The sequence below is a fragment of the Martes martes genome (assembly GCF_963455335.1).
Source record: "Martes martes genome assembly, chromosome: 17".
Lineage (NCBI taxonomy): Eukaryota > Metazoa > Chordata > Mammalia > Carnivora > Mustelidae > Martes > Martes martes.
Window position 1 is genome coordinate 16,754,116 of NC_137905.1, and position 14,497 is coordinate 16,768,612.

At 37.4% G+C, this 14,497-nt stretch overlaps 1 protein-coding gene across 1 annotated transcript in view; it reads right to left on the reverse strand.

Moving 5' to 3' along the window:
- Nucleotides 1–5,699: 5,699 nt before the first annotated feature.
- NFAT5 (nuclear factor of activated T cells 5) overlaps nt 5,700–14,497 on the reverse strand; it is a 107,949-nt gene continuing 99,151 nt past the window's right edge. Inside the window, exons 12-15 of the mRNA XM_080828660.1 lie at nt 11,716–11,864; nt 8,446–10,948; nt 7,544–7,787; nt 5,700–6,848 (exon numbers count right to left, since the gene is read on the reverse strand). Of these exons, the coding sequence (XP_080684786.1) occupies nt 7,552–7,787; nt 8,446–10,948; nt 11,716–11,864 (2,888 nt within the window). The 3' untranslated portion in view covers nt 5,700–6,848; nt 7,544–7,551. The remainder of the gene's footprint in view (nt 6,849–7,543; nt 7,788–8,445; nt 10,949–11,715; nt 11,865–14,497) is intronic.

Genomic DNA, 14,497 nt, shown 5'->3' on the forward strand with positions numbered 1-14,497 from the left:
AAAGTGGGGTAGAGGGGACAGGGAATAAGAAAGAAGGAATGTACCTAGAGCATCTCCCCACAGTTTGCCTATGTATTGCCAGCACCAAGGTTTGTAGAGTAAGCCACTTATATTTCCACTGCTAGTATTAAGCAAAGACAGCAGTGGTGATATTTATAAAGTGAGTATACAATTATTTTTATTTTGAATGTGCACTTTTCTTCCGTGAGTTAATTAATTGGGTGATTTGTAAACAGTGGAAGGAAGATTACAGCAATTATGGAGGTACTGAATACGCATGGAGATTAAAATGACTGGATAAATCTACTTATCTTGTTACTTTATATTCACCAGAGGCATACAATTGAGAAAGGAGAAATGCCCAGATTATATAATGCACTGTCTTGTCCAATATTTATTTTAGTAAATAATGCTTGTCTGAAGCGTAAGTTCCAAGAATAGCTATATCTCTACTGCATCGGTTCTCATACAAACCAAGCTACTTTTAAATAAGTTTTATCTATTTAAAAAAGAAATTAAATAAGGTGCTTTGTTGACCTGGCCAGCCATCTTGTTTAATATCTCAGATACAAATATAAATACAAGGAATGATATTCTGAGAGTTGGTCTAGCCAGACCAAAATTGTGGTCTGCTGGTAAAGTAAGAGGCAATGAAAAGAAAGCTTATATTATCACTGCCCACAATGTACCCATTTCATGGATAAACAGGAGACTTTAGCACCCGTCAATTGTTTTAGCTACTTAAATATCATAACAATTAAAAGAAATATAGAAGATTGCACCTATATATTTAAATCAGTCATTTAATGTAAACTTTTTAGTAAATGGTAGTAGAATGCCAAACTAAGTTAACTGAATTATCAAGAACTAAACTGTTTATATACATAAAACATACTATATTTCTATAGGCAGTACTGAGAATAAATTATCATTGCCAATAAATGATTATGGGTAACCAGGTTAAGCTGAATTTATATAAAGAACAATATATAACTATTTGTATGACTAGGAGGGAACCTTTCTAGATCTTACTGTATAACATTCACCCCAGTGGTTTTCCAATGAGCATACATCAGAATCACCTGGAGGGCTTAAAACACAGAATGCTAGGTCCCATGCAAGAGTTTCTGATTCAATATGTCTGTGACAGGGCCCAAGATTTGCATTTCTAACTAGTTCCCAAGTGATACTGATGTTGGCTGGTGGGCTGAGGACCATACTTTGAAAACCACTGGTTTATACTGTTTATGTAGAAAACTCTATACTACAAGGTTCTTATAAACATGACACAAAATATACTGGAAGATACCTGATTTTAATTAAGTCTCAAACATATAGATTAGCAAGCTGCACATTTAATATTTCTAAAATGATCTGCTGAAGTGTAATCATTTCCTCATATAGTCAATTACATTTCAAAGTCTTAAGTACTACTATACAGTCATTTTAGAAAATATTCACATAATACTTATACCAAGCTGGCTATCCAAAATAAAAAGGGACATAAAGAGTTAAGATGTATTCATTAAGAAGGAATCATCACTATACAGCATTCTTGACTTCTTTGGAATGATTAAAGTGCATAATATCTTTTGGGTATTAAGAATATTGCATAAAGGTTTGCAGTCTTCATAGCCACTAAGTCAAAGAAATACTCACATGGGGAAAGCAGCTCTATCTCAAAGCTACTGTTATCCTGCCCTCTCGTTAGGCACCAACACTGCAATAAGGAGCTAGAACAGAAGCAAAATTAACAAAAACCAGAGGGACACTCAACTCAACTGTATTCTGTTGAAAGGAATCATTATCTTAGTTCTAGAGGGATTTCAATATAACTTCTTTATTTCCTTTGACACAATTTTTCATAAAGATTATGAAGGTTCTGACAGGAAAAAGGTGCACTACGATGAATTACATGGCCTTATCTAGTTAGAAAAGTTGATGTGACAGCTTTTACCTAAACTATGTGTAGTGATTTATTTTCATCCATCTGAGTAAGATCAGAGAAGATGCTTTAAATACTTCCTTCCTGAAATTTAACTACAATCATTTGTGTACATGGAGTCTCAAAGATAATAAAATTTTCATTAGCATTCAGATAAGACCTATCATTAGTTGATCAAGATGAAGATAAATTTAGATAATTTATATAAAGCTGAAACAGTATAATTCTATAATTTATTACTTACCATCCCTCAAAGGAACAATTCTAGCAATGTATCTTCTCTGTTACTCTTAGGCCAAAGGGAGAAATTTATGAAGTTGTTTTCTACAGTGATCAAAAAATGGAGAAAAGAATGACTAAATGGAAAAATTGAAGTTGGGGCTATGAAATCATTTGTGCATTTGTTTTTGGCAATAGTGAAAAATGAAAATACAAGAAAGGGGCACTATCATGGTAAAAAGGCACTTTTTCCACAAGCATTTGATTTAGATATAAAATATTGATTTAAAAAAATTTCCTGAAAGTGGAGTAAAAATAGAATTTTATTAATAAATGAGGCTAGAATGGCATGGAAAAAAATGGGATTAAAGAAGTAATTAGAGCACTGGGACAATTCACAAGTGACACTATGTTACTCTGATATTTACTGCATTCTGCATTATGAACATTATGTCCATGATTTAGTTTCAGTGACACAAATAAGCAGAGGAGAAAACCTTTTTAATATGAAATTCTACTAACCTAACTTACTAGTGCATGAACTCTGAGCTATTTTTCTAATAAAGCTGCCGAACTATATAGTTTCTGTCTTCACGGAGTCCCTCCTTATAACCAAAGCTGTGCAGATACAACACGGTTGCACTGAGTAGGGATGAAGCCTGTGGTCATGAAGCAGAGTAAAGCTAACTGGCCTCATATACTTTTTAATTAATTAGAAAAAAAAAATCAACTAGGAAACGGTATTAGAGTTAGAATTAATTGTTCTAAAGGATTATTATCTTAGTTCTAGATGGGTTCAGATATAACTTCTCTCTCATTTCCTTTGACATTATTTTTCCTAGGCAGATTAACTGAAGTTATGATGGACAAGAAATGCACTATGATGAAATTCTCAACTACAGCATATACAATATTACCAAAAAAGAAAAGGAAGGAAGATCTTTCACTAATTCTGCTTTTATAATAAAGCCCTTCAAAAACCTGTGCTAGGGAGACTGGTAAAAACAGATTTGCACTAAATAACAGCACAATACTCTAAGTACAAAGGTAACATGATAAAGCCCTGAAGCAAATATGACTTCTACTTATCTTCTCCCATGTTGGTGTGGATATATAATGGAATGACAATAAGGAATAACACACACACACACACACACACACACACACACACACACACACACAGATAAGCTCCAAGCATTAAGGTGAGCCGCTAAAAGCAAGAGCAGTTGAATGTAACAATATAAAGGAATAAAAAAGGTTCATAGTTTATTTAGGTCCTTCTGCCATAAATAAATTTAATAAATTGTTGCTTCTAAGGCCTTTGCTAGCTCTTGGAATCTCTCCCATTTGTAACAGTAATCTGGAAATTGTATTATTAGCACAAGTATCAACCACTGACCACTGAGCTAACTCTTCAGTAAGAAGAGAAATGCTTTTTGAAACCAAATTTTCAGAATCCTGTACTTAACATTGACCTTTAGGGGTAAGGAACATTAAACAATGTTAAAAAAAATTTATCATTATTGAATAAGAATATGGTAGCATAGCACAGCCCTTGTATAAATAACCACAAAATTTATGAAAATAAAAATAGAGTTTTCTGCCTCCATCCAATCAAGCCACTATACAGTTCAGGTATATGTTCTGTTCTAAACTTAGATACTATTAAACAGAAAATTGGTCCCTGGTGACTTGGCATTGGCAATCAGCATTTTACAATGATAAGCCTCTTGCTAAACAACAGAACAGAAGTCAGCACACAAGCCAGTCTTCTTGCCACCACTTCATCCACAGAGCAGTGTTAACAAACATTTTAATTGGAACTTGGTGAACAAATAGACTTCCTGAGTCTCCTGTGTAATCTCTTAGAAAAAAAGTCAGAAAACTCAGAAATAAACTTACAGTATTTTATTTCTACTTCTTATTTTTATACCTGCTGGGTAAGCTACTTCTTTATAACTCTGCAGTTAGAGTTTTACATTTTAAAACTGAAGCACTGGATTGTGTGGCTGTCCTTCTTATAACCTGAACTATATTGGGTAATTTTTTCCTGACGGGGTGGGGAGAGATGATATATTGAGGAAAATGCTTTTGGTTCAGAGAATTTATAAAGTAGCTCTGGATATTACAAGATGGGGAAAATGTTATTAAAATTACAAACATGGGATTTTTTTTTAGTGTCATTATAAATAAAAGGCATAGAATACAGAAAGCCAATTAATAACAATAACAACAATAAAATATTAAATATATAGTGAGCAAGGACTGAATGGCTCATTCTTGTGAAACACCATTTGACATAACTGCCTACATGGGTTTCCTTACTCTTAACATTTTGCTGAGTAAAAGATCCAGCAAACACACAGTAAGCTGCCTTTAGCCCACTAATAACATCAAGGAACTGCCTGATGGAATGGCCACAGATGAACAGGTCATTTGTTTCAAAAGATACTTAAATACTCAATAAAGACATAACAAACCCCCCCCCCCTCACTGTTATCAGACGCCACGTTGTGGTAGAACATCAGACAAACTCACAAATTTAACCACAAAAATGTGTGGCAAAAAAAGAATAGTTTATATATATGTATATATATAAATTTCTATATTTATGCCAATGTACTCACTCAGTACAAATAGCAAAATAGTATACCATTTCCTAAATACAAAATATAGCTTTCCAAAAAAATGAAACACACATTAGATATAAACCATCCAAAACTTGAACGATTGAAAACTGTATTCAAAAGTAAATGACCCAGAGTAGGTCTCTTTCTGAAAAGTTCCCTTCATATCGGCAAGAAGCCTGTACTACTGAAAACGTAATTCAATGCCTCTCAATCAGAGAGAGAAAGAAAGAAAGGGTTGGGGGTGGAGGAAAGAATATATAAGAACAAAGAGAAAAAAAAAATTAGAAGAGCGCATTCAAAGAACTAAGGAAGACCACAAAGAGGGGGAAAAAATCTGGCTGTATAAACAAAACCAACACCACAATTCCACAAAGGTCAACTAAATGTATAGGATAGAAAAAAATTAAAAACAAACAGAAAAGTAGCCTTCAACAAACAATTAACAGGCTATTTTTTTGTACACTTAAAAAAATAAATGAAACGGACATGAATACCAAAACATCTTATCTACATATAGAAGCCACACACAATTTGGCCTTAAACTGTATTAACAGCTTTCTACATGCCAAAAGGAAAAAAAGACATAAGCCATGTGTCCAGACAACAGGTTGTAGTGAGAAGAGAAGTGGGCATCCCATGGGTGGCAAGAACACCCAGAACTGTATAACTAATGCTACAACTGCAAATTCTGGAGTGTGTAATTTTGCTCTCTATAGATGTAACACAAGTTAATTCTTCATTTTAAGTCAATGATATGACCCTGTAAAGCCCAAGGCTTGTGGGAACCATCAGATAAGTGACCACTTCAAACCGTAAAGCACTGAGGTGACAAGTGAATTACACTCACTGCAGTTCAGGGAGAAGTGATGTTTCAAGAAATTTTTTGAATTTGCCTTTTTTTTTTTAAATTAAAATGTACACTGTTTCCTATTAGAGGGAAAATTTGAAGACTTCAGAACAGCACCGTTCATGGAAAAAAAATGCATTGTTTGTTTCTCAGGAATCAGCTCCCCTCATTCCTGAAAGGGTAGCCCCCTGCCCCACCTGTGCTGCAGGAGTTGCTGGGTTACCCCACACCAAAGTGGCCTTTTCCTTTAAGTTGTTACAGGGTCACAAAGCTAACAGTATATTACACCTAATTGTCTTAAAAAAAGTGAAGAAGAGGGGGAGAAGAATATAAATGAATATAAAAAGGGAACATCGGTCCACGACTGGGATAAGAAGAAAGCAGACTCAAATTGCTATGTCAGTATTAACTGCTGTAGGAGGATATCAGAACATAATTTACCACACATTACCCCCTTCATTTTTTGATAGAGCAAGATAATTATTATTCTATGCACAGTTATGGCTAAACCCTTTAAGAGAAACACAGAGAATTAACAACTCTCTGAAAAATAAAATCAACAGCATTCGGTTTGTGTGTTGTCTGCCTTTGTGATAAAGAAGCCTCTTATCTGTGTAGAGCTCTTAATACAGCTTACTTATCAGAATGTTACCCCTTCAGTTTCTCCCTAAAAGCTGAAAAAAGATTCCTTCACTTTGGCCAATAGCTGTGCTTTTTATATTGAAAAATCACAGCCTTAGTTTTAGTTACTATTTGAACTTTCCTTTTTTAAAAGCCATTACTTGACTAAAACAATGCAGGAAATAAAATATGAAAAATGAAAAAAGAACGAAAGTAAACATGACATTATGAATTACTTTCTAATAGCAATAATAACTGAGCAGTCCAGCTTTTGGATTTAAACTGTACTTTTAAAGAAACAGTGCCTAGGAAAATAGCAACAATTAATTCTGTCAGCTGGAAACTCAAATAGATTCTCAGTCATCACTGTTATTAGGAATATAAAATACGAAGATGTTACCAATGGTGGCTAATCACTGCAACAGGCAGCACTGATGTGGCTCTTTTGCAGTAAGAGTAAAATCTACCCATTTACTCAATCACAGTTTTTCATACTTTGTTTTGTTTTTAAAGTAACAGTTCAAAAATCCTCATGGAATCACGTGATCTCAGGACATCTTGGAATCAGAATTTTCTTCATGGAATTCTAAAAAAGAAGGAGAAGTTGAATATAACTCACTAGGGAGTGAAATCATTTAGAAATTTCCCATTACCCTGTATGTCCCCAAAGTATATTATAGTACTATAAATGATACTCCATCATATTTATACCTCCACAGACTTTTCTAACTCAGTCTGTATTTCTTGAGCAAGGGAGAAATGAGATGTAATTATATCCAATATATAGCACATTCGTTGGATGTTCGTTGGATATTCTGTCATTCCATGGCAAAGAAACTTAGCACCAGAAGGATAGCCTAGTACTAACAATACAACTACGAGCTATCATTCAGAGTAACTTATGCAGATCAAAAAAAGTGCCATCTTGGGACCTGGGTAGCTCAGTGGGTTAAGCCTCTGCCTTTGGCTCAGGTCATGATCTCAGGGTCCTAGGATCGAGCCCCGCATCGGGCTCTCTGCTCAGCGGGAGCCTGCTTCCCCGTCTCTTTCTGCCTGCCTCTCTGCCTACTTGTGATTCCTCTATCAAATAAATAAATAAATATATATATATATATATATATATTTTTTTTTTAAAGTGCCATCTTGTGAGAAAGTCGTATTTCAAAAGAGTAGGGTCTAAAAAGTGTTATTACTTAAACCCAAATCTGATACAGTTTATATCAGAATAATACAATTTATTGATGCTTTTCAATAAAAAAGAAGCCGAAATGCAATACTTACTCATCCAGTTAAAAGGTGCCAGTCAAGTTGTTCCCTTGGTTTTGCAATGAAACAAGCAAATCAATCTTTTCAATGTTCTGGTTGGCGTTTATAGAGGATGCTAGTGAAGAATTTTCTGGCATTTGCTGAGAAAGAAGTGTTGTCACAGGTGGCTGGCCCTCATTCTGGGGTTGGCCTGGCTGACTTATGGCCATCAACTGATCTGGCAAGGTAGCTGGTCCAGAAGTTAAAAGCTGACTACAGTCTGCAGAGACATTTAAAATAGAGAAGCTACCTGATTAGTTACTTTCTGTTAAGATTCATAAGAAGATATTTATTAGTTGCCGGGGCAAATTCATTATTGTGCTTATTCAAAAAAGAACCAGAAGGGAGGCACGTGACAGCCCCCCAAAAAGGTTTTTACCAAACGGTACTGGAATTCATCCCAGGTCTCCTCTAAGTGATATACAAATACAACTTTGCTTCGTTAATCTTAAGTCCTACACATTTTCCTTGGTATATAAACGTTAAAGATGAGTTTCTACCTCCTTGGAAACTACTTGCTTTAATTGGCAGAGACATTTTGTCATTCTTACTTCATTTTCCTTTCAAGTTTATAGATTAAAATGGCAAACACATTCATTTACATTCATGACCACATTTAGTCCTCCCAATATCCTTTTTGAGTAAGTACATAATATTACCACCATTTAAGATATGGAAACTGAAGCTTTTGCAGGTCACATAACTTGTCCACGATCTCACAGTATATAAGTGGTATAGCTGGGACTTGAACTCAGTTTTAAGTATAATCTGTGCTCTTAAGACCCCTGTGTTTTGCTTCCTTTTAATAAAAATAATAATGATCTGACCATTTCAACTAGTAACATTTAAGAAATAAGAAATCAGAAAGAATTTCTTACTATTTTGAATGCCAAATAAGAACATTCCGGAAGTCTGTTGTGATGAGCCAGGAGAATTCTGTAGTTGGTTCATTGTGCCTCCAGTAGTGTTGTGAAACAAAGTCGCCTGTGGCTGAGGTGAAGATGTGGCTCCCTGGATTCCAGGCATGTTGTTCTGAGGGGAATAGAGAGGAGACTGCTGCATGTCTTGTTGGTTCATACTAGTCTGCAAAGCAGACATGGATGCTGGAGAGAGGAACAGTGTCACTTGCTGCTCTTGAGAACTGGGTGACCCTTGGACCAACTGAATCTGAGGAGAGGTATGGAATAAGGAGGTTTGTGGCGACTCAGACTGGTTAGGACCTGGGTTCTGAAGAGAGGAAACTGGAGGCTGGTTCTGAAATTGCATGGGCTGCTGGTCTTGATTCATTGGAGCCATATTATTTTGTTGGTGAAAGATGGATTGGTTCTGTTGCTCCTGATTAGCCATTGGATTTTGACTCGGGTTGAACATCATGTTTGGTGGTGGCTGCTTCTGAGATGCCATCGTGGCCATGGTGTTCTGATTACTGAACAAAATGCTCTGCTGCTGTTGCTGCTGCTGCTGCTGCTGTTGCTGCTGCTGCTGCTGCTGCTGCTGTTCCTGGGACGGAGAGTTACTCTGGATAGCGACTATCGAGTGCTGAGACTGGAAGATCGTTCCTTGTTGGTTCTGAGGCATTGGATTAGGAGGCAGGGAGCCCAGCGACACTTGAGGCTGGAACATACCTTGCTGGGAGGGTTGTGCCTGTTCCTGGGAAAGCATAGGGGTCTGGATGTGTGATATTGGAGCCTGCTGCTGGAAACCAGCTTGCTGCTCAGTGTTAGATGTTGACTGAAGTGGAGAAATGGAGTTCTGAGCTGCAAAAAATGAAATCTGTTCTTCTTGGGCTACTGTGTTACTCTGAAGATTATTCATTGGACTTTGGGAAAGAAACAGGTTGGCCGACTGCTGGTCTTGAGGAACAGAAGAGCCCTGGAGCACAGCCATGGTACTCTGAGAGTGAAACATTGGAGGCTGCATTTGTTCAGAGGACGTTGTAGAAGTCTGACTGTGGACAATAGGACTTGGGCTGTGGAAAATAGAACCTTGAGTTTCCTGGGAAAGGTTCTGAGCATCAGCAATAGGATTTTGAGGATGAAAAAGTGGAGCCTGTGAATGAGAAGACTGCTGCAAAAAATTCCCAGACTGGAGTGACATCATCTCATTACCTTGCTGGAATAAACCATTACCTTGCTGCTGAGTACCATTATTCTGCACACTCATCATACTTTTCGTAGATGAAAAAAGGTTAACTTGAGATTGACTGTCCCCACTATGTTGCATTTGGACCATGGTCTGAAAGACACTGTTCTGAATCTGCTTTGCTTGTGCTCCAGGTTCTTCTCCATCTCCTGAACTTGATGTCTGGAACATGGTCGTGCCAGGGGTTGCAACCTGTTGTGTGGTGGTTGTAGTAGTTTCGTTTGCAGAAACTGCAGGTGGAGAAGAAAACAATTCACACTGCATTTGCATGTCCTCATTGGTAGATAACGCACTCATTATGTGAGACGTCTGCTGGTAAACTGGAGATTGCTGAAGGTTCCCATTTGCTGTTGCAGGGGAAGGAAATAGCTCGGACTGGATCTGGGCAGCCGCCTGACAAATACTCTGCTGCATCTCCATCACCATCGCAGCTGATGATTCCATCACTTGTTGCTGTTGCTGCTGCTGCTGCTGACTGGATAATGTGTTTTCAGTCGGTGGATGAACACTTTCAGCTCTTCCAGCTATTAAATTATCTGGTCTAGTATGGACTGCTGGCTCTGTTGAGGAAAACATTCCAGGGCTTACACTATTTTGAATTTGACTGACTTGTTGAAAAATGTCTGCACTAAGCTGTTCTTGAACATTCTCATTACCATCTGGAGCAGAAAATAAAACTGAAGATAACTGTTGTTGTGCCTCTAAAACTTGTTGGACCAAGTCAACATTCCCACTGCTGCCACTGGCAGTATTGCTTGTAAAACTTCCGGCTTGCAAATGCTGAATCGTATTCTGTAGTTGACTCACGCTATTCGGTGACGGGAAAATATTGGATGAAATCTGCTGCTGTAAAGTCTGCGCTTGTTCTTGCAGTGGTGACTGCTGCTGTGGCTGGGATGATTCAGTCAGGTGTGACAAATTAACCACTGTACCATCTGACTGTAGCACTTCTCTAGACTGGGTTTCTCTGGTCTGAAACTGGGTTGCCTGCTGCAGTAGTGCATCACTGGTGGGCAACTGACTAGAAGCAGAAACTGCTGGAAAGGTACCAGGCTGTGAAATGTCCTGTGTTTGGATAGTTGTCAGTGTCTCTGGGTTGTATGTCTTAGGCTGAATCTGCTGCTGCTTTTCATTTTCAGAAGGTAAGTGGGAAGAGGATGACGATGAAAAGGACCCATTTCCTGCTATGTTAGAGATATTTTCTAACGTTTGTTGAGTTGATCCAACTGTCTTTGTAGTCTAAAAAATAAAAATCCCCAAATAATATGTCTATATAAATATTAAATTAACTCATAAGATGCTTCAAAAATTATTATTCTAAAAACATATGTATATGCAGGACCAATTTTCCACTCTATCTTATTTTTTCAGAAAACAGGTGAGACTAGGATTCTCTGATGATACCATGATATCTGACTGTCATTAGGATATCTTTTTAATAAATGTTATAAGCACAGATAGTCAAACAAAAACTCATCAGTTTTGACTAAATCAGTTTTGACTAAAACTAATCAGTTTGACTAAACTAATAGTCAAACAAAAAATAATCAGTTATTGATGTGCTTAGGACAGGAAGAACACATTAATTCTATAGTTCATGAATTAATAGTAAATTTAAAAAATACCTCCATCTTGTGGATCACTGGTAACATTTTGGAGGGAAAAGAATAAGTGAAAAAGGGAAAGGGAGTTACAGAAAAAGACTGGGGGAAAAAATGTCTCCAATTCCGAAAATACTAAACCTACACTTTCATTAATACCCCATACCCCACAAGTCTAGCTAATATTAATTCTTCCCTTTCCAAGGTATATTGGAAGTCACTTTGCAGGCTATTTTATTAGCATGTTAAATCACTCTGAAAAGCAAAACTCATTACCTGCATCTAAAGAGAAACACATGTGAAATAAACAAGAAAAGTAAAAAGCACAAACATGGAGAAAAGAAATCAAACTAGCAATTTGTATAACTGAGATGAAGATGTGGGGTACTAAACAATGTAACTCACCTTAAAAATAGGGGAAGATCTTTTTTCTGCTGTTACTTCCATTGGAGTAACATCTTCACTCTTAATCATACTGCTTGATATGAGTGGAGTGATCAGAGCATTAGGAAGAATATTTACCTTATCTAAGTTACAACCAGTAGTTTTCATGGCTGTATACAAACACACACAAAAAGAAAGAAAAGTTTAAAATCACTAACATCATCAACTATTTCATTCTATGATATGCTGACTCTTTGTCATGATTTAAATGTCTACTTTTTGATGCTATGCTGGTAGCATGAGATATAAAACTGGTGTACCAAAATGTGTCCTCCCTTTTTTGAAGTAGTAGAGGCTTGACGACTTCTGATAGGAGCCTGAATGACACTGGGTTAAGTATCGACAAACTTACATAGTTCAATTATCAAGCTATATCCCTTAGGGTCCTTTCAAAGTACCATGAATTATATTAATCAACATTTCCACAATATATTAGAGGATACAGCTTAGAAATATCCAGGGTAAAGCTACTCAACTACAACTCTCCTCTTAGCATATGGTTGCCTGGCCACATAAAGTCAATAGGATTATTGGGCTATAGGATTGTCTGAACATTTCTCTCAACAAAACTCAAGTGTCTCATTAGAATATGCCACCAAGTAACCAGATAGACTTTGCTTTTCTAGCTTAATGTCTTAGAAAACTTGTATATGCTAAGTTGACATGAGTACATTTCTCTTTCATTTTTATTTTTTTAATTAAATTAATTAATTAATTAATTTTTAAAAGACTTTATTTATTTATTTGACAGACAGAGATCACAAGTAGGCAGAGAGCAGGCGGGGGGGGGGGCGGGGGAAGCAGGCTCCCCGCTGAGCAGAGAGCCTGATGTGGAGCTTGATCCCAGGACCCTGAGATCATGACCTGAGCCGAAGGCAGAGGCTTAACCCACTGAGCCACCCGGGCGCCCCTCATTTTTATTTTTTAAAAATATTTTATTAATTTATTAGAGAGAGAGAGAGCGCACACGTGTGCGTGCGAGAGAACAAGAGTGAACGGGAGCAGGGGAAAGGGGAAGGGCAGTAGGCGAGGGAAAAGCAGGCTTCCCGCTGAGCAGGGAGCCCAAGCCCCAGCCTGACACTGGGCTCAATCCCAAGACCCTGGAATCACAACCTGAGCCAAAGGCAGAAGATTAACCTACTGAGCCACCCAGGTATCCCAGCACATTTCCCTTTAAGCAGAACTTAAATTATTTTTTCATTTCAGAAATTTAAAAAACTATTTTAAGTTTATCAATTAAATTTCCAAAGCAAAACCAGTGAGTATTTTCCACTTTCTTCTACTCAAGTTTGCAGAAATAGTTATAGATTTACACTAAGGACAGGTAATCCATAGCAGATAAGGTAGGTTCTACCATTTCATTATATCTATTTTTTGTCCTTGATTCCTTTTCTTTGACTTCTTTTTTTGTGTAACATCTGTGCTACTGGCACTTGGTGCAGCCTACTGGTATCACTAATGATAGTCTTCTGAACAGAACACCTAGCCAAATTCTGACCTAAGAATTCCCTATAGAGAGAAATACAAATTCCCCAGAAGGCATAGCTGTTAAACTTCTTAATTTAATACTGGCAATAAATGCTGGCTACAAAGAGGACTTTGTTTTATTTATTTATTTATTTTTAAAAGATTTTATTTTATTTATTTGACAGAGAGAGACAGATCACAAGCAGGCAGAGCAGCAGGCAGAGAGAGAGGGAAGCAGGCTCCCTGCTGAGCAGAGAACCCAATGCAGGGCTCAATCCCAGGACCCTGAGACGATGACCCGAGCCAAAGGCAGAGGCTTTAACCCACTGAGCCACCCAGGCGCCCCCAAAGAGGACTTTAAAATGGCACATGGTGTATGAACAGGATAGCTATCTTTATAATAATTTGATTTTAAAATATCTGAATTCTGGTCTTCAATTTGTCTTACAGCTAACTGGCTAAAAACAACTCCTGTGGGAACTGATTATCTTCAGGGAGAGGGAAGTGCTCACTTAACTTCTGATATTCTATACTTTATTACTTTGAAAAATGGGTCATTTACTCATGAGTTTTCAGACCTATTTTCACCTAGATTCAAAGCAACTCACAATCCAATTTTTTTTAATTTTAAACAATTTTTTTTTTTTTTAGATTTTTTTATTTATTTGACAGACAGAGATCACAAATAGGCAGAGAGGCAGACAGAAAGAGAGGAGGAAGCAGGCTCTCTGCGGAGCAGAGAGTCCAATGCGGGACTCGATCATGACCTGAGCTGAAGAAGGCAGAGGCTTTAGCACACTGAGCCACCCAGGCACCCCTCACAATACAATTTTAACTGAGAAAAAACTTTAGATCATGTACAAGGCACGTATTTAAAAGTATTTTAGAGGGGTGCCTGGGTGGCTCAGTGGGTTAAGCCTCTGCCTTTGGCTCAGGTCCTGATCTCAGGGTCCTGGGATTGAGCCCCGCATCGGGCTCTTTGCTCAGCAGGGAACCTGCTTCCCCCTCTGTCTCTGCCTGCCTCTCTGCTTACTTGTGATCTCTCTCTCTGTCAAATAAATAAAATCTTTAAAAAAAAAAAAAAAGTATTTTAGACCCATCTCACATACAATTTGAAAGACTACTGCTTGGTATGATACCAGACAGACTGATCTGTTGGTTCTGGTTTATGTGAAACCTGTATTGGGCCCTCTTTGGTTTTACTGTTAGTATATCAGGCCCACGGCTACTTTGCAGGTGTGGGGCATGCAGTGGGTTGACTGTATCAAGTTCTGCT